The 25,404-nt window shown below is 40.9% G+C and overlaps 1 protein-coding gene across 1 annotated transcript in view; it reads right to left on the bottom strand.

Moving 5' to 3' along the window:
* Window positions 1-247: 247 nt before the first annotated feature.
* HRH1 (histamine receptor H1) overlaps window positions 248-25,404 on the bottom strand; it is a 139,345-nt gene continuing 114,188 nt past the window's right edge. The window contains exon 2 of the mRNA XM_072127866.1: window positions 248-3,060. Coding sequence (XP_071983967.1) covers window positions 1,474-2,967 — 1,494 coding nt within the window. The 5' untranslated portion in view covers window positions 2,968-3,060 and the 3' untranslated portion in view covers window positions 248-1,473. The remainder of the gene's footprint in view (window positions 3,061-25,404) is intronic.

Raw genomic sequence — 25,404 nt, 5'->3', positions numbered from 1 at the left:
AACTAAAGTAAAATAAATACCAGTAGTTTAATTTTTTTTAAATAAATAATTTTACAGGATGAAGGATTCTAAACCAAGCACACTGACATACTGGTGAGTGCCCCCTCTGGCAGGATCTGCTCTTCTTTTAACTTCTAACTGTTTTTTTTAAAAAAAGCTTTACAAATATGCAAAAGAGCCAGAGGGGCTCTGGGTTCCATAGGTGTTAATGGAGCTTGGAGCCCCTCGGGCTCATTTGCATAATTTTAAAGCATTTTTTTCTTCAAAACAAGGGCATAAGCAGATAAAAGAAGATCAGATCCTGCCAAAGGGGGCACACACCAGTATGTCAGTGTGCTCAGCTTACAGTCCTTCATGCTGGTGGTAGATGTCCTTTAAGGTTCTTGTTTCCAAAAATCTTGGCAGGTACCCTTATAACTGTCTCCAGAAGTAAAGTATTGCTGAAGTATGTTAATATAGTCTAGTAGAGTCTATTTTTTTTATTTCGAAGTGTCCTAAGGACTGTCTCTGTCAGTTCCCCTGGTTTTTGATCAAGTCCGTGTTAGAGAAAAACATGGATTCTGTCATAATACGGAACATCTGAGCCCTATATGTATAAGCCATTGGAGCCTAGCACAACACAGTACATAGGGCTGGAATCATATGGAATCATACCCATCTCTGTAGGCTCAGCTCCCATTGAGGTGAATGTAAGCAGGACCCTGGAGTTATGGGATCATGTCCCCCGAATGTTCTGATATTGATCATCTTTTCTCCTGATAGGACAGCAATAAAAATGAATGGCCACTTAGTTCATCTATACTTTGTAGAGGCTCATTCTGTATTATCTTGTGATGGCCTTTACCAGCCAGGAATTTTTTGTTGGTTCTAATGAAATGATAAAAGATTAAGAATTTATTATAAAAGTTCTGCAAAGTTAATTTGATTCAACATGTTTTAGTTTTATGATGTACTTTCTGGGTTTTCTGAAGTTCTAAGAAATTTGAAAAAACAGGTTCATACTGAACATTTTGTATCTGTGTGACATGTTTTTAAGCTTCAGCAGATTTATCCAGTTTAAACCTTTAGAGATAATTGTACAAACCTTTTCACTTCCATTCATTATGTGCTCTTGTATCTCAAGGGATTAAACCTTGTTATTTCTTTATCATAGTACTTTACGATTGTACAGTAAAAAAAATCTACAAACACCTCTTCATCATCCCTTATTCAGACCAGACATATTTTAGGATCCACCATGTGCTATGAAGAAGACCACCTATAGTAGAATTCATGGTGGTCCTTTAAGAAGGTTTCACTGTATCTATCGGTAATTCCATATTTCTGAGACATGACTGAGCTATATAGCATAATAAATAAAATTAAGTCACCAAACACAATCCATGAAAAGTCAAATATCTCAAGGAAAGTTTCTCTCAAAAAACTGTAGAATTAACACTGATATTTCCAAGGCCTTTGAAGAACATTCTAGGTTCATTTATATGTACAAGATGTGGATGTTTTACATGCAGCACAGTTTAATTTAACGTGAAATATCTTCTTAAATGTCTTCTTAAAATTCTCATTACACAGCGGGTAGATCAAAGGGTTTAGCGTTGAGTTGACGTAGCCGAGCCAAATAGTAAACATGTGGATGTTGTGGTTGAAGCAGTCTTGACAAAATGCTATTACCATGAACAGAACAAAATATGGGATCCAACACAACATGAATGCTGCCATGATGAAACCCAACTGCTTGGCAGCTTTCCTTTCCCGATTCATGTGTAGTCCATGGAAATTTTGCTTGGATTGCGTGCGAAACCTCTGCCATGTGTGCTTTAGGTAGCCAAAATTACCAGAATGTTGGGTTTCAGCACTTTCAGGGTTTTCTGTTTGGTTTTCTTCCATCTGATTTGAATCCAAGATACAAGAACCAGCCTCAACAAAGGTGTGTTCTTCTGAGATGTCCGTCATCTCTAGGTTCTCGGGGAAGTGTTCTTTAATCTTTTTCCTACTTACGGTAACATAGTTCCTGCATTCTTCAGGGTTTGCCTGTATTATGGTTAAAGGAAAACAGTGCAGCTTGACAACGTTATTGTCACATGGGTTGAATTGTTGCTGACTCTCAAAGTCTTCGATATGGAATTGTCCATGTGGGCTTTTTTGTTTAGGAAACACACCAGAAACGGTAGTATAATGACTGTGAAGACTTGTCTCTGGTACCATAAGGGTTCCATTGCCACACTGTTTCTTTACACAGTTCCCAGGCTTTTTTAGCACTTTCACATTCCTCACAAACTTACTGTCATAAAACAGTTGGAAGGAGCCATTAATAAGTTCCCGATGTTGATAATGTTCTCTCACGGCTTTGTATATCTTTGCATAAAACCACAACATTAGCAAAGAGGGTATATAGAAATTCAATATGGCCGTGAGAACTTTGAACCAAGTTACTTTATGAAACTCTGTTTCACACATGTGTTCTGGCACTGACCTAATTCCGCCGTTCGCAAAAACATGCCAACCCAATATAGGAATTACCCAAGTCAATGAAAAAAGCCATGCTCCCGAGATCATGACTGAAGCCCTGGTCTTTGTACGATACTTCAAATACTGCAGAGGCTGCTGGATAGAGCGATAACGATCAATACACAGGATAAAAAGGCTGAAGATGGAAGCCGTGCTAGCAACATAGTCCATAGATAACCAAAAGAGACAAGTTGGTCTTCCAAGGATCCATTCATGGTTGAGAAGATATACAATGTTTAGTGGCATTACCGCAACACCCACAATAAGATCAGCAATAGACAAACTGACAATGTACAGGTTTCCGACAGTGTGAAGTTTGCGCTCAGTTTTCACAGCGTATAATACTAAAATGTTCATGAAAACGGTAAAAAAAGATATGCTCCCTAATACCAGGCCCAAGGTCGCAGAGTGAATATTGGTCACATTCTTTGCTAGGCTCAAGTTATTATTCAACATCATTTCCCGAGAACAGTGGATAGGGGAGACACTTGATCTGATGTGTTACATCAATGCAGGGCTGCAAAGGGTCATCTTCCGAATTCTAGAAGTTTTCTGCAAAACAAACACAGAGATATGTTGAAATGTCAGTACCAAGATATTAAGGCAGAGCACAACTGTAGAAGGGTTGAGAAAGCTATCCTAGAGCTCCTCTGTGTAAAAAAAGGTGATCATGAACCGATTAAGTGGAATTTAGTAAAAAAACATCATGTTTGGAGATTGGAATGATGTCTTTCAGGTAATTGGCCAGTCTGGATAACTGTTCTTCGTCAATAAGGAGAAAGATAAAATACTTTCCCATAATAGTAGATATTTAGGTAAATAGCCTTTGCAAGTAAATGTAAGGTTTAAAGTACAACTGTAAGGTACGCAAACTTTTGCCTAACTCTACACTAAGCAAAAATAAGCAATTCTTTAATTTACTATAATTAGAGAATTAGAGAAGCTGTTTAGCAGCAGGCAGAGATTTTACCTTGCCCCCCCCCCCAAATCTCCATTTACCATGCTTTCTGGTTGCCAGGGGAAACCATGTAGTACAGCTAGAGACAAAAGGAGGCTTGTTGAAAGAGTCTTTAGGACCAGTACTGATGTCACAAACATGTGACTCATCACATGTTTCAGATAGGCCAATTACAAACATTTCTTGTTTTGACTCCATTGCCCTGAGCTGATATCACAAAGTGCCCACCCACATCATGAATAGCTGAATCTGAATGTAATGTTAAATATACCAGATATATCTCCGGTTGAGAAGAAGCCAGCAGCCTTATAAAAGAATCAATGGAATTGTTACAAAAGGCTCTCTCCAGCTGTGTTAAAAAAATTTTTTTGCAAGTAACTTTATAGGTATACTTTAAACTCAACTAAGGATAGTTTTAATTGCATAATTTAAAGTGAACATGTCCCCAAATTTTACCCCATGAAACTATTATCCTCCATATCAAATATCTTTTATGTGACATCTCGCCCATTTACCTATTCTCCTCCATAGTCATGTGAAAATGCGCAAAGAAGAGATGGAGTGAAGGAGGTGAAAGGGGGCCTGTCAGGTGCGCTCTATCTATAGCCTGGGCTAGGAAGAACCTGATGTAGAACTGTTCCGCTGCCCGCTGGGTGTATCAAGAGGTCAAAGTCCCTGATAGATTCGTCGCTTTCTGGGGAGAGGAGAAACATCGAGGGACATACTGGGTCTCAGGTTTGCTTATTTTTGCGCCTGGTTTGTTCCTTTTCTTGTCTTGTAATTTATGTTAGTTGTACTTTTGCCTTATTAAATGTGTTTTGGATAGTGGCACGGCCGATTAATTTGCACGTAATTGTACGCCTAATTTGTCGCAAGTTATTCCCCTACAAAGTGTGACCAATAAGGAAAGTTAGATTGAGAAAACATTCCTAGCTTCATTTTTGCAGAAAAAAGTAACCACTAAGTGCCGGAGTTTAGCCAGCACCCAAAAACACAGCAAATTAGAGACAAATTAACTAACTATGCCAAAAAATGGTGCAAAAAAACCCAGCTAAAACAACCTAAAAAAATGATGATTAATGCCCCCCATCATGTGATGGCGTTCCCCGCCACTGTGATAGTCTAGTCGTACTCTGCACTGGTCTAAATCCCTTCCTAGCTTCATTGGTAGGCAAATAGATCTTATTTTCTATTTCATTACATTTTTTAATGTAATAAATTACATTTTTTTTTAAATCATTTTATGGCAACCAAAATCCCATGCAAACAAGTGATGTTTCCAGAATGGACTGCTAAGAATGAGATTTCCAATACTAGAAAGGATTGTAAGCAGGGCCGGCACCAGCACTTGGCATACCTGGGCAAGTGCCGGGTCCAGAACTGCTGGACATAAGGCTGTATGTACATAAGGAATCAATGGGGGCTGAGAGGGGTTTATATTAAATAACTATGAGGGGGCTGTTTGGTATAATAAACTAGGGAATATTTTAGGGAACAGGCTTTTAGTTTCTTCTTTTAATGCCTCCACATGAGTTCACTGCAGTGGAGCATACTGAGGCTCTGTCGCCCAGGGGCCTATTGAAACTTGGAGCCGCCGCTGTTTGTAAGCATAGCGTCAGCTTATTGGAGCCTGCTAAAGCCCTGGGCATTCTTATGTCATGTTTCAGATACCTCTATGGTGAGATTTCCTGATAAAAATAGCCAAAATGTTTACTCAAATTTTTAAAACATAAACTGCAGCGCCCTGGTTCTTGCCAAACTAAACTGTGCAGATTGATTCATGGGGCTTGATAAACATTACACTTTAGTTAGTAAATCATGAAACAAGGCACAGGCTCCGTTCCCCTGTCATGTCACAGTGTGCTGATGGTATCATTATTTCGCTATTTCAGAAAGATGCACTTTCCACCCTTCACCTTCTGATCAGCACAGACAATTGTATTGTATTGGGGAAATGTACTGTTTCTTTTTGGAGACACGTAGTCCACCTACATATGAGACATAATGATAGATTCTCTCATCGGCACAGAAACTTAATGGAATAGAAAATGACGCTGTGATCATTATACACGGGACCGATCACTTAGGACAGATAGATTATCCACAAATCCACACATAGATGAAACAATAGTGGCAAGTAGTGGCACCTAAATAATATTTAAATTGGATTTTCTTCTTGTGGACCATTGAGGCCTAATGGGGGTCATTTACTAAGGGCCCGAATCGCTTTTTATCATCGGGTTTCCCAAATTTTTCCGATTTGCGCTGAATTGCCCCGGGTCATGCCTGCAACGTTAATCGGGGGCCGTGGCCATCGGAAAACCCGACGCATTCGGAAAAACGCAGAATTTTTTAAAAAAAATGTGTCCCTTGACGCGCGCTTACCTGCACCCAGCAACGGATGGTGAACTCCGACGGACTTTAGCGCAGCAGCGACACCTGGTGGACATCGGACGCACTACCTTAGTGAATCACCGGAAGACCCGAATCTTCGACTGAGAACGCGCAGCTTGATCGCGACAGGACCGGGTAAGTAAATCTACCGCATTGTTTTTTAATACTGATTCCACGGAAAGATCTAGTGTACTCTGACTGTACTGTAAAAAGCTCAAAATGCATAAAAAGTGGTGCAACTATTCGACTTTTTACAGGACTTTTTGTAAAAGTACCAATTCATTAACGACTACTAGCAGTATTTCTATGTTAACGCCAGAATAATAAAGTGGCGGAAATAGCCCTCTGAGATTTTTTAGCAGTGAAAAGTTCCAAAAAACTGTAATGCAACATTTTTGAGACATTTTTACACCAAAAATGCCCAGGAAAAGCAATGATTAATAACCCCCAATATCTGTATGAAACAGTTCTTACTTTTGAATTGTGAGACATGAGCACGGTAGTCCTTAAAACATGGCTTAGTGAAGAAAACCAGGGAGTTTTCAGATGTTCATTGCTTTGCTCATAGTAAGATAATAATTGAACTTACATGTGAGATTAACTGGTAATAAAAAAGGCAAATATTACTGCGTTGTATGTTGGTGTTTTATTAAAATTGTGTCACTGTACTGGAGAGATTCCAAGGAAGACATTAATCTTAATAAAAGAAGACAAATTCCATAGAAGACACGATTCGTAATAATAATTTAGTACAAAGAATCACTGGTGCACATTCAGCAAAGTAAAATTTATTTGAAAGAAGTGAAAAATTATACAGAAAATAGCAAAAATTAGTCTTATTCACTTGCAGTGACCTGGTATTTTAGTAGAGGTCATTGAAACCTTTTTGGAAAGTTCTCTGGAATTGGATGAGGAGGAGAGCAACACGAAACAATGGGGTAGAATTTGATTTATGCCAAATTCTGTCCAAAATGTCACATTTATTAAGGCTTTAAGAGCATTTTTTGACACTTTTTGACACATGGACCCACATTTATTTTTGACACGGCACCAGTTTTCCGGTGCATTTTGCACATGTATTTACGTAGGGGTTGTGTCAGTTTTGTGCTCACTGCACTGTGTCCGCCACAACACAATACTGTGCACTTAAAAGGGCATTCCAGTGTGGAATCGCAGTGGCTGACACATTTATGTCGGAAGTCCCAACATAATTGTGGTGCACATTCGTTAAACTAAGTGCACAAGAAAAAAATAAGTTCACTCAGTTTGAGAACAATCAGGGTGCACCAGATCTTTGTAGACCGTGCAGGGGTCTTTAATAATCTGGTGCGCTCTGAACATTAGTGATGACTATTGATAAATGTGGGCCACGGTGTACAAAACGGAACCACATTAGGCCCTTCTATGGAACAACTAAGCCTCGTCTACTCCATACAACCGCACTAAAATACATCACAATCAGCATCCGTGCACTGGAATACACCAAACCCTTTTTCTGCCCAAAGAGGATAAGTACATGGCACGGCATCTGTTACCATAGATTGGGTCTGTATAAGTAGAGAAACTAGTGTTCACTCACAAATGAAAATCTGTTTAATACAAATGATAAATTACTCATACAAACTATCTCAGCTGAACTGAACCTGATTCTCATGCTCCATACAGGATACCGGATGACTCTGCGAGGTAATTCTCTAGCGACCCTATTGGAGCAAAGTCCAGCTCCTGGCATAGGACAATGACTTTGGAAGTAAACCCAAGTCATACTTCTAGGGTTTGGGTTGTGGGTCCACAATCCATTACTTATTGCAGTTGCCTCGGTGCCTAAAAGCCTTGTGAGCATCAAGGTAATAAATATATGGCTAGGAATACAAGGCATTCCTGAAATGATGATTAATTGGAACAATTTCCATGGAAAGGTGGTCCAGAATTCCTCCACAAGGATCTACATATCTTATTTGTAGCTTCAGGGGTCCTGTCGGGGTCCAGGGGCATAACTACAGGGGTAGAAGCTATAGCAGCCACTATGGGCCCCGGAGTGTCAGGGGGCCCCAGCATCTGGGTTATTAGGTGTGTATTGGATATGTATATACTGTAAGTGTATGTGCATATGTTGTTTGTATATAGTATCGTTTGTATGTGTGTATATGCTATATGTGTGTATATGTGAAGTGTGTATACTATATTTATATTTATGTAGCACGTGTGTAATTGGTGTGTATATTCTGTATGTGTACGTATAAAAGTATGTAAATGTGTGTTATTATAACTCACATGTGTAAGTATACATATATATATATTTTTAAGTGGGAAAGAGGGCCCCATTCAGAAGTCTGCTATGGGGCCCTGCCTCTCCTAGTTATACCCCTGTCCAGGTCACTGTTGGTATAAGAGGATTGACAGTTTTCTTTCCTTCGCTGTTGATGTACACTCAGTTTTTTAATAACTAGACATCAGTGGTATAACCATGTGTGCATTTACTTCAATTGAGTTCAGTAGAACAATCAGTTGACATTTTGATATAAACTGATGCAGAAATCCCGGTAATTCCACAGGGTTCACTAACTTTATTTGACAACAGTTTATCCGAAACAAATCACTGATTCATCTCATGACGTTGTGTAAGATAAATCTAAATGAATGGGGTAATTGGATGGTAGCTTAGGAGAGCTGTGTGATTTCTAGTTACACTACTCTTACTGTGTGACAGCTTATTATGGGATGTGGTGAATGAGATGAAGAGGAAGAGACTGAAAGGGAATGATTAGCATGGAAGGAAGGTGTCATACAATAGCGCGGCACACTGGGGAATTAACAGTGGAGGTGTAAAATGTATTGCAGTCATTAAACACTGTCTGGGTGCTGTGAGTAACCACATACAATGACGGACATAAATGCAAATGACTCAGACGGCCCTAGAGATTTAGGTGGTTACTCATAAAGAACTGTGGCCTTATAAACAATTGAGCACCAATCACTTATTAGAATAATAATAAAAGTATTTGCTTAATAGAACATTAACATAATAGAAAATCAGTATAACAATAGTAATACTATTCTAGTAAGATCAATGAAGAAATGTACCATTAATTTTGAAGAATAATAATATTCAAATATCTTCGTTTTATTTTTCATACAAATATTGTTCTGCTATACTACAAAGCTGTTCAAGGGGTTATCCGGGTCTTAAAAATTACTTAGGGCCAGGCTGGGCTATTTAAAAATAATAAACATGTACTTACCGATGTCCTGTGCCGGGGCCCGTTTTCTCTGTGCGCCGGTTATATATACAGTGCTCATCTTCCACAGTACACAGCATTAATCTGCAGCTCAGAGCTCAAATAAGAAATGTTGGGGGCGATAGAGGGGACAGCAAAACGACAGGACTAGGGATCACTCATCTGTAATTATTGCTGTGTATTTCCCACATGTGGTCAGCTGCTAATGGGACAGATCTGTGTACATGTATAAATGTATATATCACTGCATAAATGTGTGCGCATAAGTGTTTAAATGTGTGAGTATAAAAAATATGCATATTTTCTGAGGCGGTAGGGGGGCCCCATTCAGAGGTCTGCTATGGGCCCTGCTTTTCCTAGTTACGCTCCTGGGACGGGTGAATAAGAGCTGGCATTTCCTGCAGGTTCCTAGAAAACTTGAGTCTTATCCTAGCCCGGGTCCACTCTCCTCCTTCTATTCCTTTTCATCTCCTCCTTCTCCTACTGGAGAGTTCAGTGTTAGCAGATGGGGAAAGAAGTAAGAATAAGAAGAGCATGGGGGTGAGAGGAGGTGTGGGCTGCACCACATTACAGGGAGTAGAAGGGAGATGTTGCTCCCCCCCTGGTTCCCTAAACCGGGTGTTATTTTAACAACTGGTCAAGGTGAACCTGCATCCCACCATATGTGGGCCTTCCAAGGTCTCAAGGGTCCCACATAGTTGAATAGTGTTGTTGGCAAATCCGTCCCCTGCAAAAAGTTTAAAAATTGATTCCACTTTAATAATAAACACTATACATATAAGAGGACTTGGCTGAATTTGGTGGGATCGGTCAGCTATCTAAAGTATAAAGGGGGTTCTTACTACAGACTGGAATATCTGTGCTGGAATCAACCTCGCACCTCGCATCAACCAGCCGCATCTTGTTGACCGAGGTTCCAGCACAGATATTCCAGTCTGTAGTCAGAACCCCATATGTACTTTAGGGCTTATTCACATGGCTGTCTGCGGGGACGTACATGCTGTCGAAAATTTGCGGCCGCATGTACGTCCCCGTAGACGGCAATAGCAGCATGGCGCAGATACAGTGCCACACATGTGTGGCACCGATCTGGGACGCACACCGCAAAAAGATAGAGCATGCTCTATCTTTCGGCGTGTGTGCGGCCATGTCACCTCCTCCTCCACTCCAGCACACAGTGGTATGCCCGCACGGCGGGCATACCGCGTGTGAATGTACCCTTAGATAGCTGGCCGATCCCACCAAGTTCAGCCAAGCCCTCTAATATCTATAGTGCCAATCAACATTGTTCTGTCTTATGAGATCACATAAAAGTTCCTGGGAACTTTAAGTGCTTGTTATAGTTTACACTTGACCAAAATTGCGTGCCTTCTGTCTGCTTATATCTAGTATCTTCTGACCCTTCCAAATATTTGAAACATTTGTGAAAACTGGGGGAGTTTAATTATGGCTTCATAACCATATAAATCTCCTCGCCCCCGCCTGGTTCAACGTTTCTCCAAACCGTACACCACTACGGGCCTGTCGGGCGGAGACCAAGTGAGAAGCGGGGTGGGCGGAGGCCACCCTCAGACAGCCCTAAAGAGAACCTGTCACCAGGTTTTCCCCCACTAAACTCCTAGTTCCCTCAGGTCAGGTATGAAATGTCCTTTATAGAATTTCCTCTTTTATGCAAAAACTCCCCCATTTACCTATAAAAAAATCTCCCCCAAAGGCTACATTCACACGACCGTATGATTTCTCCAGTCCCGTATTTACGGGCCGTATATACGTGACGTTTTTCATCCGTATGCAGCACGTATGTAACCCGTATGTAACCCGTATTTTATACGTCCCCATAGACTTCTAGGGCATACGGAACTGAAATACGGGAGAAAATAGGACATGCTCTATATTTTTATACGGCTAGTATACGGTACGGTACGGAAAGGATTTAACAACGGCAATATAAATGGTCAGACGTATTGTCCATTGAAATGAATGTGGCCGTATGTAATCCGTAAAAAAACGGTACGGTACGGTACGGATACGGCCGTTTTCATACGTCCGTGTGAATGTAGCCAAAGTCAGGCAAATTTGACTTTACTCACCTGATTTTTGCATGAGATGTGTCAAGTTCCTTGGTTGCAGGGTATTTGTCCATTCAGAAACTCTTATATTCTGTTCTACAAACATGCTGCTGGTGTCATATAAAAGATAAGAATCTCATCTTTCAGATTACTTCAGCCTTATATAGTTCTGTGAGCTACTAAACCAGAGAAACAGGCATTTAAAGTCATAGTTGGAAATGCAAGCTTCAGATAAAGATCCAAATACCGCCTAATTTTTAACTGCCTGTATTCCTGAATGTAGCTCATAGAACCATATGCTATATGGGATCTTAATGATGCGGTTGTTATCTTAAATATGGCACAAGTAGCATGTTTTAGGTGTTAAAATAAAAGATAGAGGTTTCTGAATTGAAACTCCCACTGCAACCACTAAACTTGACTCATCTCAATGAGGTAAGAAGAGTCATATTTGCCTGACTTTGGGGGTTATTTTCTATAGGTAAACAGGTGAAATATAATATTAATGAGGGAATTCAAGGGAATCTGGGTATGAGGATCAGGGAGGCTACTGGGAGGTAAAGTAGCCTCGCCGTGTAGCCTCAGTTCTGGCTACTCTACGCCCCAGTAGCCTCTTTGGTAAATTAGCATATTATCACAATTAAAGATTAAAAAAGATAAAGGATAAAGGATTAGCCTTTAGAGGCACCTACCACCGGATCTACCTTAATAGGTAGTTCCCTGGTGGTAGATTTCCTTTAACCCTTTCACGACCCGTGACGTAATAGCACGTCACGGGTCGGCCGCGGGTGCATGGAGAGGGCTCACGCGCTGAGCCCTCTCCATAGCCGGTAAGTCTTTGCTGCATATTGCAGCAAAGGCTTACCGGTAACACCCGCGATCGGTGCTAGCACCGATCGCGGGTGTTTTCACCTCAATCGCCGCTGGCAATGCTGCCGGCGGCTTCAAAAGGATGGCGGCGCGTGGGCGCCGCCATCTTTTCGAGGATCGCCGCTCCCCGTGACGTCATCGGGGAGTGGCGATCCGTCGCCATGGTAACCTCGGGTCTCACGAAGACCCGAGGCTACTTCGGGTTAACCCATGCATTACAATGTGCTATCAGCACATTGTAATGTATGAGTAGTAAAATCCCCATATACTGCCATACTGTAGTATGGCAGTATATGATAGGATCGTGCAGACACCCTAGGGTTAAAGTACCCTAGGGAGTCTGAAAAGTACTAAAAATAAAAATAAAAAAAAGTTTAAAAAAAAAAAATATAATGAAAAACCCTAAAAACTCAAATCACCCCCCTTTCCCTAGAACTGATATAAATATAATTAAACAGTAAACATCATAAACACATTAGGTATCGCCGCGTCCGAAAATGCCCGATCTATCAAAATATGATAAAGTTTTTTCACTGCGTTTAATCCGTTTTTTTTTAAAACGGAAAATCGCGCTCAAAGTCGAAAATGGAACTTTTTTTGTCATTTAAAAAAATTAAAAAATTCTATAAAAAGTGATCACAAGGTCGAACAGTCCTAAAATTGATAACATTGTAAATGTCATCAAAATCCGCAAAAAACGACACCACCCACAGCTCAGTACACCAAAGTATAAAAAAGTTATTAGCGCCAGAAGATGGCAAAATCCCCCAAAAAAATTTTGTACAGGAGGTTTTAATTTTTTTAAATGTATGAAAACATTATAAAACCTATACAAATTTGGTATCCCCGTAATCGCACAGACCCAAAGAATAAAGTAGTCCTGTCATTTGGGGCGCACAGTGAAATCCGTAAGATCCAAGCCCACAAGAAGACGGCACAAATGCGTTTTTTTACCAATTTCACTGCATTTGGAATTTTTTTCCCGCTTCCTAGTACACGGCATGGAATATTCAATACCATCTCTATGAAGTGCAATTTGTTACGCAGAAAATAAGCCATCACACAGCTCTGTACATGGAAAAATAAAAAAGTTATGGATTTTTGATCATGGGGAGTAAAAAATGAAAATGAAAAAACAAAAAAGGGCAAGGTCCTGAAAGGGTTAAGTGGGTGTGCGAGTGGGTTTAAAACCTGTTGTCAGGTCCCTGTAAGACAAGATTACTAAGATATACTCAGGATAACAAAATAACACATTCTAACAAAAATATAGCAGTTCACAGAAATTCCAACCTGTCTCTATCAGTCCTGGTGTTTACAATTTTGGTTGCCCTGGGAGCCGACCATAAATTTTGTGGCTTATGGTCGTGCATCACAGATTCTTCTCATGAAACTCTTCTCATTTCTGCTCGCTGCAGTCTCTTTATTCCAGTGCCTCCCCCCTGCGTTCTAAGACACGCTCACACATACACTTCCTGCTGGCAAGCAGCAGTGTGAATCTACAAGCGAGATAAGATCTTTATAGCAGAGAAGGGAGTTTTAGCACAGCTGACTGTGTGTTATATAGCTCAGATATGGCAGAGATGTAGCAGGGCTGAGAATGTCATTGTGTTTCATATCCATATCATCATCTCTCATCTGGCTCATCTCTCTATGGGGCTCATTTACTAAGGGTAGCTGATCGCACTTTTGTCAGACTGTTTGCTGTTTTCGAGGCTTGCACGGCCTGGACAGGTATTTAACAGGTGTCTGCACTGTGATTGTGTTGCACACAATCCTCTTTTTTTGCGCAGGTGCGCTTGCTTCTATGCAACACAAATTGGGGGGGCGTGCCATCAGATGATCCAACTGATTCAGACTGAGTGTGGGATTTAACTTTCAAATTGTGTCGCAAGACAATGTACTCCTTACATAGGAGGAAGGTGAACTCCGTCAGACCTGAGCAGGGAAGCGGTACATGCAGGATATCGGGCGCACAATCTTAGTGAATCGCGACACAGTGCATTAACGTCGGCGAAATCGAGCGGATGGGTAAGTAAATGCGCCTTATGTGTCAGATACTAGTAGAATGTTCAGAAGCTAAATAAAAGTGTAGACAAACCTGTACCCTGATAATCTAAGCACATTGTCAGCACACAGCATCTCACAGAACTAGAGGAATCATGATGTGTCTGCTTAGAGAGTCCCCGCCCACACTCTGGAAGCTTACACTGACCATCACTGAGAGTGATAGGAGCTAATACAGGAATAAATTGTAAAGTAAGGAGTTAAAAAATATCCTTATTGTGAAAACATCACTAGGGGATTAACATATTAGAACTCTCTTTCATGGAAAACCCCCTTCAAGGAGCAACTGACTTTACACAAAATATGGAAAACTATTTTTCATCATCCTTGTCCCTGACATTTTCTTTGTACTATTAGGACAAGTATAAAGTCAAGAGTCTCCTGTACCATTACAGAAAGACTCACCTGCAGAACAAGTGTACAGTCTTGTTTTTAAAAAAAAACATTTTTTTTAAAAAACGAAAAAGCAAATGCAAATGTCTCCTTGATATAACTTCCAAATATATTCCCTAAATAACCTCGCTTGCTGTTACAAGAGACAAATAGAATTTTTTAAGGCCACTGAGTTCCTCTGATTAGCCCATCCAGCGCTGTGAGCGGTAATGGAGTCCACAATAGCGAAGCGCTCAGGCTTAACACGCTGCAGATATTTCTCTTTTTATCCTTCATAGCTTAGATGTTTCCTGCCTCCATTCACACAGCGCATTTAGAATCATCATCTGCTAGATATTCCATCATCGCATACAATATCGGTCCAGGGTCTTTGAAGAATGACTCAAAAAGTTATATTTTTTTTCCCGAAAACTTTTAATATTTACCGTATATACTCGAGTATAAGCCGACCCAAGTATAAGCCGAGGCCCCCAATTTTACCACAAAAACCTTGTAAAACATATATATTTTTTTACTCGAGTATAAGCCGAGTTTGGGTTTTTAGCACATTTTTTTGTGCTAAAAAACTAGGCTTATACTCGAGTATATAAGGTAATATTTTATTGAAAAGATTGTAAATGAAATGAAAAGTAATGAAAACAATGCCAAGGCTTTATGTGATTATTCTGACATGTAATAATCCTTCATTTGCAGCAATTCCAGATTTGTAAACCTCTGACACCCTGGCTGTCAAATTGTTGAGATAATCTGCAGACATTTCACCCCCATGGATTAGGGTCAAGCTGCTCCCATATGAGCTCAACAAGGGTGAGATCCGGCCAATATGTTACAGCAGATTACTGGCTGACTGCTCCTTATATAAGACGGAGGTCACTGGTTTTTGATGAAATGGCTCCAATTATGGACAGGATTTTTTAATGTGGAGTTCACAACCATATTTACATAGTAAATTCATAAGTAAATGCCCAAATAATTCAGAGACACACAATGGGGGTTATTTATCATTAGGTCGACTCCTTGCGATAGTTCTGTGTCTTCCATTGGAGCTTTGGTGCCCTTTAGATTTATTAAAGTGGTTTTGACCCTTTAGTAAATCTCTCTGGGATTTAAAAATAATCACTAAATAATCACCTTGCATTTTTTTTTAAAGATTATTTAAAATAAATCACCCTGGGCGCTCTTCTCTTACTCTAATTATCCAGCCTTGTCCTGCCCACGTAAGCCGAGAATACGTCATCACTGTGTTGTCCCTGACAGGCAGAAATAATCAATTGCTGCACCATCCCACAGCTACTGTGTATAAGTCATCCAGCTCAGGTTGATTAGTCCTGTCTGGACAGTTCAGGCAGCTCTTTTATGTACGGAAGCAAGTCTGCACCTAGCTTTCCCAATTTAATAATTATTTTTGGAGCAAAACCATGCGGTTCAGGAATTAAACAAGATATGTTTCTGCATCACTGTAGCTGAAGCATTCTCAATGTATGTTTGATCAATGAGAGCAAATGGTAGATTCCATTTAAGCTACTATATTCTCTGAGTGGCAGGAAAAGGCTAACTCCCCACAAAAAAATCACAAAAAAAATCCATTGAGATTTCTTTGTCAATTTTTTACGCCAAAAAGTCAATGATAAATTACCTCCACATAATGCAATGCATAATATACTATGCATCAAGAGGAAAAGTAAAGGACACAGTCCTATGTTAAGAATTTAGGCAAGTGTGGAAAAAATGATGCAAAATAAAAATGCTTCAATATATAAAAGCGTTAGAAGTTATTCTGCAGGAAAACAACCCAACATCCAGCCAATGTCTCAAAGGAAATCTAACAACAAAATCCGGCATGATAACCCAGGACTTTGGCTAATAGACTCAGACAGTGTGACTGTAGTAATTTTCTATATTTGTTATCCATGGCCTCTTTCTAAAATCAACTTTTAAAATTAGGCTAATGATTTTAAGGGATTACCCAAGCCCCTCTGTGTACTGGCTTTACAGGAAGTGCTCACTGAACAAGTGCTAAGGAAGCAGGGGGTGGGTGAGACTGTGTAACAGCCTGTAAAGCCAGATCACAGAGGGGCTACGGTAGGGTAGCCCCTCCGTCTTATTAGCATAATTTTGAAAGTTGATTTTAAAAAGGAAAGACACTATGGTCACGGTGGCTGGATCTATGAGTTAGTTTTCCTGGTTTATCATGCTTCATTTTAATGGGAGATTTACATACAATTTAAAGAACAATGACATTAACCCCTTCCCGACGCGCGGCGTACTAGTACGGCGCGTGCCGGGTCCCGGTGCATGGAGAGGGCTCGCGGGCCGAGCCCTCTCCATAGCCGGTAAGTCTTTGCTGCATATTGCAGCAAAGGCTTACCGGTAACACCCGCAATCGGTGCTAGCACCGATCGCGGGTGTTTTTACCTCGATCGCAGCCGGGCGCATGGGCGCCGCCATCTTGTCGTGGATCGCCACTCCCCGATGACGTCACGGGGAGCGGCGATCCGTCGCTATGGTAGCCTCGGGTGTTCCGAATACCCGAGGCTACTTCGTTTTAACCCATGCATTACAATGTGCTAATTGCACATTGTAATGCATGGGGAGTAAAATCCACATATACTGCCATACATTAGGTATCGCCGTGTCCAAAAATGCCTGATCTATCAAAATATAATAAAGTTTTTTCACTGCGTTTAACCTCGTAACGGAAAATAGCGTCCAAAGTCGAAAATGGCTTTTTTTTCCATTTTGAAAAATATAAAAAAAAACATAAAAAATGATCAAAAGGTCACACAGTCCCAAAAATTATAGTAATGAAAACGCCATCAAAATTCTCAAAAAATGACACCACCCACAGCTCCGTACACCAAAGTATGAAAAAGTTATTGGCGCCAGAAGATGGCAAAATAAAAAAAAATATTTTGTACAGGAGGTTTTAATTTTTTTAAATGTATGAAAACATTATAAAACCTATACAAATTTGATATCCACGAGATCGTACCGACCCAAAGAATAAAGTAGACATGTCACTTGGGACGCAGAGTGAAAGCTGTAAAATCCAAGCCCACAAGAAAACGTCGCAAATGTGGTTTTTCACCATTTTCACTGCATTTGGAATTTTTTTCCCGCTTCCCAGTACACACCATGGAATATTAAGTACCGTCACTATGAAGTGCAATTTGTTACGCAGAAAATAAGCCATAACACAGCTCTTTATGTGGAAAAATAAAAAAGTTATAGATTTTTGAAGTTGGTGAGTGAAAAATGGAAGTGAAAAAACTAAAAAAGGCCAAGTCGTTAAAGGGTTAAAATGACCCTAGAGAGCCCTGATCTAAACAACAAATCAGATGATGCACACAGCAATGTCACTGTACAGGGATAACACACACACTGATGTCAAAGTATATGAATAATACACAGAGAATAATGAAAGTTATTTCTTTTCTTCTTTTTGGAGAAGCAGAGGGCGAGACAGTGTAACGCCCTGAGAAGCTGCTGCACAGCAGGTCTCTGGTAAGACCCTCAGGAGCCCTTGTGGCTCATTAGAATATTTTAAAAAGTTGATTTTAGAAGGAAAGAGGCCAGGGATACCAAATATAAGAAGATTACCACAGTCATGGTGCCTGGATCTATGAGTAAGTGTCCCTAGTTTATCATGCTGGGTTTTGATGGTAGATTTCTAGAGATGAGCGAGCACTAAAATGCTCGGGTGCTCATTATTCGAGACGAACTTTTCCAGATGCTCGAGTGCTCGTCTCGAATAACGAGCCCCATTGAAGTCAATGGGAGACCCGAGCATTTTTTTAATAAAACTGAACAGTAAAAGAACAGTGCAAAAAAAAAATTCCAGATGTTTGCAGATGTTTTACTTGTAAGAACACATTGAAATAACACTATTCTTCACTTTGCAGGTGTTCGCGCGTGTCTCCCGCTAAGTTAGGAGATGTGCACGAACATCTGGAATGTGAAGAATAGTGTTCTTTCAATGTGTTCTGCACTTAAATGGTCCTGTGTTCACTGTTTTTAATGTTTTAATTCTATTCTTCACATTGCAGGAGTGCGCGCGTGTCTCCCGATAGGTTCGGAGATACGCGCGCACAGCTGCAAAGTGAAGAATAGAATTAAAACATTAAAAACAGTGAATACAGGACCATTTAAGTGCAGAACACATTGAAAGAACAATATTCTTCACATTCCAGATGTTCCGAACATCTCCGAACCTAGCGGGAGACACGCGCGAACACCTGCAAAGTGAAGAATAGTGTTATTTCAATGTGTTCTTACAAGCAAAACATCTGCAAACATGTGTAATATTTTTTTTTACAATAAAAATACTTTTATTCAATTTATTTTATTAATTTACTGCTCGATCTCGAGCCGGCGAGATACTCGTCCGAGTAACGAGCCGGTCCGAGTATGCTAATACTCGACCGAGCAGTATACTCGGACGAGTATACTCACTCATCTCTATAGATTTCCTTTAATAATGTATAATAAAACTGGCACATAAAGTACATATTCCACTTACACCTTAGCAAATCTAGTAATTTTGCATACAAAAAATAATCCAAGTTTAAGGGATTTAAAACAAGCACAAGTCTGATGCATTACAGATTATCTGAGAATGATTATTTAGACTATGGTATAAATACATCCATGGAAAACGTGCAAAATTATTGTGACAGAAAATTCAACACATAATAAAACTGTAAAACAGCAACGTAAAAATTACAAACTTGTATAATCCACCACAAGAAAATATTTATGATATAATTTATTAGCCAGGAACCACATGATAGGCCCTGCGCTTGCTTCAAGATCTTCATCGTGTGAGATCATTGGAAAGAAATTTAGATATGAAAAAGTGACTAGATCTACTGATAATGCACACCAAGGGGCAGATTTACTTACCCGGTCCATTCGATCCAGCGGCAGGTTCTCCGACGCTTATTCGTGTCTTCCGGCAATTCACTAAGGTAGTGCGCCCGATGTGCACCAGGTGTCGCTGCTGCGTTGAAGTCCGCCCAGGTCCGCCGGAGTTCACCAAGCTAGCCTGGGTGCAGGTAATTGTGTGTCAAGCGACACATTTAAAAAAAAAAAATACGGTGGTTTTTACGAATCCGACGGGTTTTCCGACGCCAAAAACCCGGGGCAATTCAGGGCAAAGCAGTAATTTTTGGGCAACCTGACAAAAAAACACGATTCGGGCCCTTAGTAAATGACCCCCAATGTATATGTGCTGTAACATGGGTTTTTTTCCCTTGCCAAATGACATGCATAATTTTGTGAATATTCGTCTTATACCTTACATGGATACTTTGGCCTTGAAGGAAATCTAATAATAATAATCTGTATTTATATAGCGCCACCATATACTGTAGCACTTTGCAACTCATAATCTACCATCTAAATCCATCCTGATAAACCAGGGGCAGTTACTCATAGATACAGCCACCGTGACTGTGGTAATCTTCTTATATTTGTTATCCATGGTCTCCCTTCTTCAAAAATCAACTTTTACAATTATCCTAATAAACCAGAAGGGCTTTAGGGGGTGTTACCAGAACTCCTCCATGCTGCAGCTTCACGGGCTGTTACACTGTGTAGGAGTAGTTCCCCATTCCACTGTGTGAAAGTATAACAGGTAGACGGAGGGAGGAGGTTCTGAGGAGCAGAGGGGCGTGGAAAACAGTGTAACAGCCTGTGAAGCTACAGCATAGAGGGGTTTTGGTAATGCTCCCAGAGCCCTTCTGTCTAATTAGCATCATTTTAAAGTGGATTTTAGAAGGAAGGAGGCCATGGATAACAAATATAAGGAGATTACAACAGTCATAGTGCCTGGATCTATGAGTAAGTGCCCATGGTTTATATCAATATATCAAACTTTGCATGAAAGAAGTTGCATTCCTAGTGCGCGCCATGAAAATTGTGACCATTTGGAAAGTAGTGCTCTTCTCACCCGTTAGATGGGCCTGGGTGGGTTTGTCTTGTTCTGCCACTAAAGTGGCACAGTTTATAACTGAAATCAACATCAGCCCAAGGCTGCCACAGATTTGGATTCCAGTGCAAGTGAATTCACCAGAATAATTTGGATGGGGCAAGCGGGGCAGGTAACTGTGGACTTAGTATTTTGGTCACGATGGGGCATATTTACTTACTCGGTCCATTCGCGATCCAGTGGCAGGTTCTCCAACACTGATTTGTGTCTTCCAGCGATTCACTAAGGTAGTTCCCCCGATGTCCACCAGGTGTCGCTGCTGCGCTGAAGTCCATCGGAGTTCACTGAAGTTCACCAATCTAGGCCTGGTGCCGGTAAGTTCTTGCCGAGCAACACATTTTTAAAAAAAAATATGGTGGCTTTTCCAAATCCGACGGGTTTTCCGATGGCCACGCCCCCCGATTTCCATCGCGTGGATCCCAGAGCAGATGCGCCACAATCCGATCACGTGCGCCAAAATGCCGGGGCAATTCAGGAAAAATCGCCGCAAAACGGTAAAATTCGGGTGACCCGACGTAAAAACGCGATTCGGGCCCTTAGTAAATGACCCCCAATGAATTTTTTCAATTCCGGAACAGTTTTACATAAACCATTTACCCTTCAGATCCAAGCACATATTTTAATATTTCATATTGTTGAATTCCAAGCGGAACATTTATTATACCTCGTACGCCAGTCTTACAAGTCATAAAAATGTTGCAATTCCTAGCGCCAGGCCAGGAATTAGGACTTTTCCCTCCTTACACTGCCACCATGTGAAGTGGGTAGACAGCCTGGGGCATTTCCTATAGCGGTGGTGGAGAACCTATGGCATGGGTGCCAGAAGCGGCACTCAGAACCTCTGTGGGCACCCAAGTCACTGCCCCAGCACAGAATTGACCAGATAGGACTCATGGTGTCCTCCTGCAGTCCCAGCCACAACATACATGGGGCTGAGGTATGGACAGGGCTGGTTATCATTTGAGCACCTACTGCAAGATCCTCAACTCTTGCTGTCATCCTGGACACATGGTGTGGGTTTTGATTGTAGTTTGGGCAGTCAGTGTCTAAAAGGTTTGCCATCACTGTCCTATAGCTTACCCTAGGCGAGCCCGGCGCAGTATTATACACCTAGCAGGACTAGGCGTAGAATTCATCCCTGTGCTAAGTTTTGATTTTAGTTAAAGTTGCTGTAAGGCGCAGTGGCATAACTAGAAGAGGCCGGCCCCATAGCAGAATGGGGTCCCCCTTACTGTGCCCTGGCACCTGCTTAGGCTTGGTTGGCGCTGCACTAGCCGGGGGCATTCCCAGTGGTGCCTTTGTATTTGCATGACACTCTTGATATGAATTCTCCATCCATAGTGTGTATGAATGAAATAATCATTATTTTCCAGTTCTTTTATATGCTAAAATGTGCTTTCAGGTTTCGGCTAGTGACAGTTCTGAAAACTTTGCTCATAGAACAGCGATGTGCTCAACCCAACAGAACTTCCTACACGTCAGCCATATCAGGATTTGTATGATGTAAAGTTGTCACCTGTCAGTACAGATCTGAGGAGCGGCATGGCACCCGGACAGCTGCTGGCTGCTGGAGAAGTGACTGACGCATCACACGTCAATGGAGACACAATGTACAAGTAATCTAATTGTCTCCGGAACAAGTGACTGTACAATTTAGTGCTCAGCAATTTATTTGGAGGAAGAATCCATCTCCGACCCGCAGATCTCGGAGCACCTGCAGAGCCCGGTGACTGCTGAAGTGAACAGTAAAATCAGACTCATCTTTAAGGCACCCAGTGGTGAAATCCCTCATACTCTTATCCCTGTGAGCTGTCACTGTCTTTCATCATTTTTACTTGTCAGGAGACAAGAGAAGCAGAGAAATTCTAATTCTATTAAATAGTGATTTCTTGTCTGGTTTAGAAATAATTTCTTTCAGCAGTGGAAGCTGGGACTGAAGGTCCTAGGACTGTTATCACAGCCAAATGTTTGGATACATAGGTTGGAAAGGGTAAATCCTGTACATTACAACTTTTTAAGACATGAACCAGTGCCAGGATACTACACACATGTACACACATACTGCAGTCTTTAAAGGAGTCTACTACCACCTCCACCGCTATGTAACTATTGCCCCCATGCAGGGTCGGCCTCAGCACTGGGCAAACCTGGGAAGTGCCAGGGCCAGATCTGCTGGGGGGGGAGGGGGGGCATAAGGATGTACATAAGGTATCCATGGGGTAAGGAGTAGGCAATATATTATGAATCCATAGGGTGAGGGGCTTATATAAAATAACCATGAGGAGGCTGTTTGATTTAATAAACTATGGAACAGGAGACTGTTTAAGTTTCTGAATTGTTAATACCGCCACGTGAGTTTACTGCAAAGGGGTCCACTGAGGCTCTGTCACCCAGGGGCCTACTGATACCTGGAGCCGACTTTGCCCCTATGTTGTAGAGATCCTCATCTACATTATCAATATAACTTTATTCTTAGAAAACTATGGCACATTTTTTATCAAATAAACTTGGTATGAAAATGTACTACTTTGTGCCTCCTGGGGTGTGACTTTTGCTCCCAGAGCAGGGACTGTTTTACTGACCCAGCAGAATAGGTTTGCTCTATCTGCTCATACGCTGTACATGAGTTCATTGCTGAATGTGCGGGAACATCATATGATGTCACAGCAGTTGGGATGTTCACTTATCCGCAACCACTGTACATACAATGTAAATAGTGTCACAAACAATGTCAAGTTCTGTGCCTGTGGTAGACTTTGTAAATGTGAAGCTTTATATCTATGCCTATAACCTACAATTGGCCAACCAATGACACAGTCTCGAGACCAGGGGTGCATCAGCCTAAAGGCAGGTTGAGCCTCTCGCCTCAGGCGGCACCATCTGCAGCAAGATATGGGGCAACATGACAGGTGCCGTCACCAGCTACATGGCAGGTACTGACACTTAAAAATAGTGTCTTTCCACACCTTATGTCAGCATGGGATTGAAACACTGAATGTAGAACCCATATAACGGACTAAGCGCACCTGAAATATTAATATTGGACAAGGCAGAGGGGCGCGCTATAGCTCACCTCAGGCAGCAGAATGTTTTGGTTCACCCCTGCCCGGGACCATTTCCTTCTGCTCCTGAGTGAAGTTCTAAGGTTCAAACTTTCCGATCCTAAATTCTTATCCTAAGTGCATGGTCTAAAGCAAGTAGTGGATTGACTGTATATTAAGTTTCCATTCTTCATGCTTAATTTCAGATTTCTGTTTGAGATCAGTGAAAGAGAACAGGTCATACTCACACTACATGCCAGTCACTAACTGCAACTAACAATACGCATGCTATATCAGGAAGTTGTAGAACTTTTCATCTATACAATGATTAAAGTGAGTAAACCAGTTCCCAAACGACCCCACCAATGAAAACAGCAGTGATTTAGGGACTTTATAAGCTTTCCAGGTTCATTTTTCCCATGTTGCATTATTTTGTCATGTAAAGGGAAAACTAAGGCTCTCTGTCTCTAGACAGAGCTGAAAAAGTTGTATAAAAAAAAAAAACAGGTGCACCTGAAGGTTTGGCCACACCCACTATGCATCAAAAAGTTAAAGGGGTTTTCCCCTAAAAGAAAGTTCTCAAATCTTAATCTTCTAGTGATGTTTACACAATAAAGATTATTTTAACTCCTTAGTTTGCAATTTAGTTTACAATCGCAGTTTTATTGCTGTTTTTGGTCGTATCGCTCCCTAGACAGGTCAGTGTTATATTCCAAAGTGTGGGTGGGGACTCTCTAAGCAGACTGTGTCCTGACAATGTGTTTAGATTATCAAGTTCCAGGGTTTATTTACACTTTTATTAAGATTCTGAACATTTCTATGTGTCTTTAACACATAGAAAAAGAGAGATGAGACAGATTAAAGATGAGAGATAATGAGATCCATGAGATGGATATAAAGCACAATGACACTCTCGGCTTTGCTAACTCACCTATAACACACAATGAGACAGCTCTGTTATATGCCCCCTCCTGGAAAAAGACCTTATCTGTCTGTAGTTTGCAGTATCTGTGTCTGAGCTGGTCTGGAAATAAATAAGGGGGAGGGAAAGGAGGCGGGGACCACTGCAGTGTGCAGACAAGAGAAGCTATTCATGAGAAGAATCTGATCATAGTCAGAAGATTTAGGGTCAGATGCAAAGGGCAACCAAAATTGTAAACACCAGGACTGATAGAGACAGGTTGGAATTATATCAGTGAAATGCTGTATTTTTATTTAAGAGTCTTCCTGTGGGTACCCCTTTAATTTTCATTAACATATTAATAGAATGTTCTCTAAGGAAAAAGAATAGACGTGTCTGTAGAGTTTATAGAGTGCATTAAACAATGTTGCAATTACTTGGGGGGTTGTCTAGGAGCTAATACACTTGCTCTATCCGTAATCTACATAAATCCATAATATGCTGATTTTTTTTTTTAATCCAGATATTAATATGGAACAGATATTAATCCTTTAAAGGAAATCTACTATTTGATTTCATGTATTATGAATCAAAGATACCTTGAAAATGCTGTAGCTACACTGATGCAGAACCATAGCTTGTCTAATCCCTTAATTGAGTGGTTTTGCTCAAAAAACAATTATAAAATTATGAGGCTCTGTTGCTCCTGTAGCTGCCCTGGCGCTTCTCTTTACCCTAATTATGCACTGCTCAAGTGAATAATGTAATCACTGTGTTGTTCCTGACAGGCAGAAGTAATCAATCGCTGCACAGTCCAGGTTGATTAGTCTGGACAGTTCAAGAAGCTCTGTGTAATGTGTTTATGACTGGCAACCCAGCTTTCCTAAGGTCCTGAATTTTATAATTGTTTTTTGAGCCACTCAGATCAGAGATTAAGTTTCTGCATCAGTGTCGCTACAGCATTCTCAAGGTATGTTT

The sequence above is a fragment of the Engystomops pustulosus genome, chromosome 10 (assembly GCF_040894005.1).
Source record: "Engystomops pustulosus chromosome 10, aEngPut4.maternal, whole genome shotgun sequence".
Lineage (NCBI taxonomy): Eukaryota > Metazoa > Chordata > Amphibia > Anura > Leptodactylidae > Engystomops > Engystomops pustulosus.
This window is presented reverse-complemented; position numbering and strand designations above follow the sequence as displayed.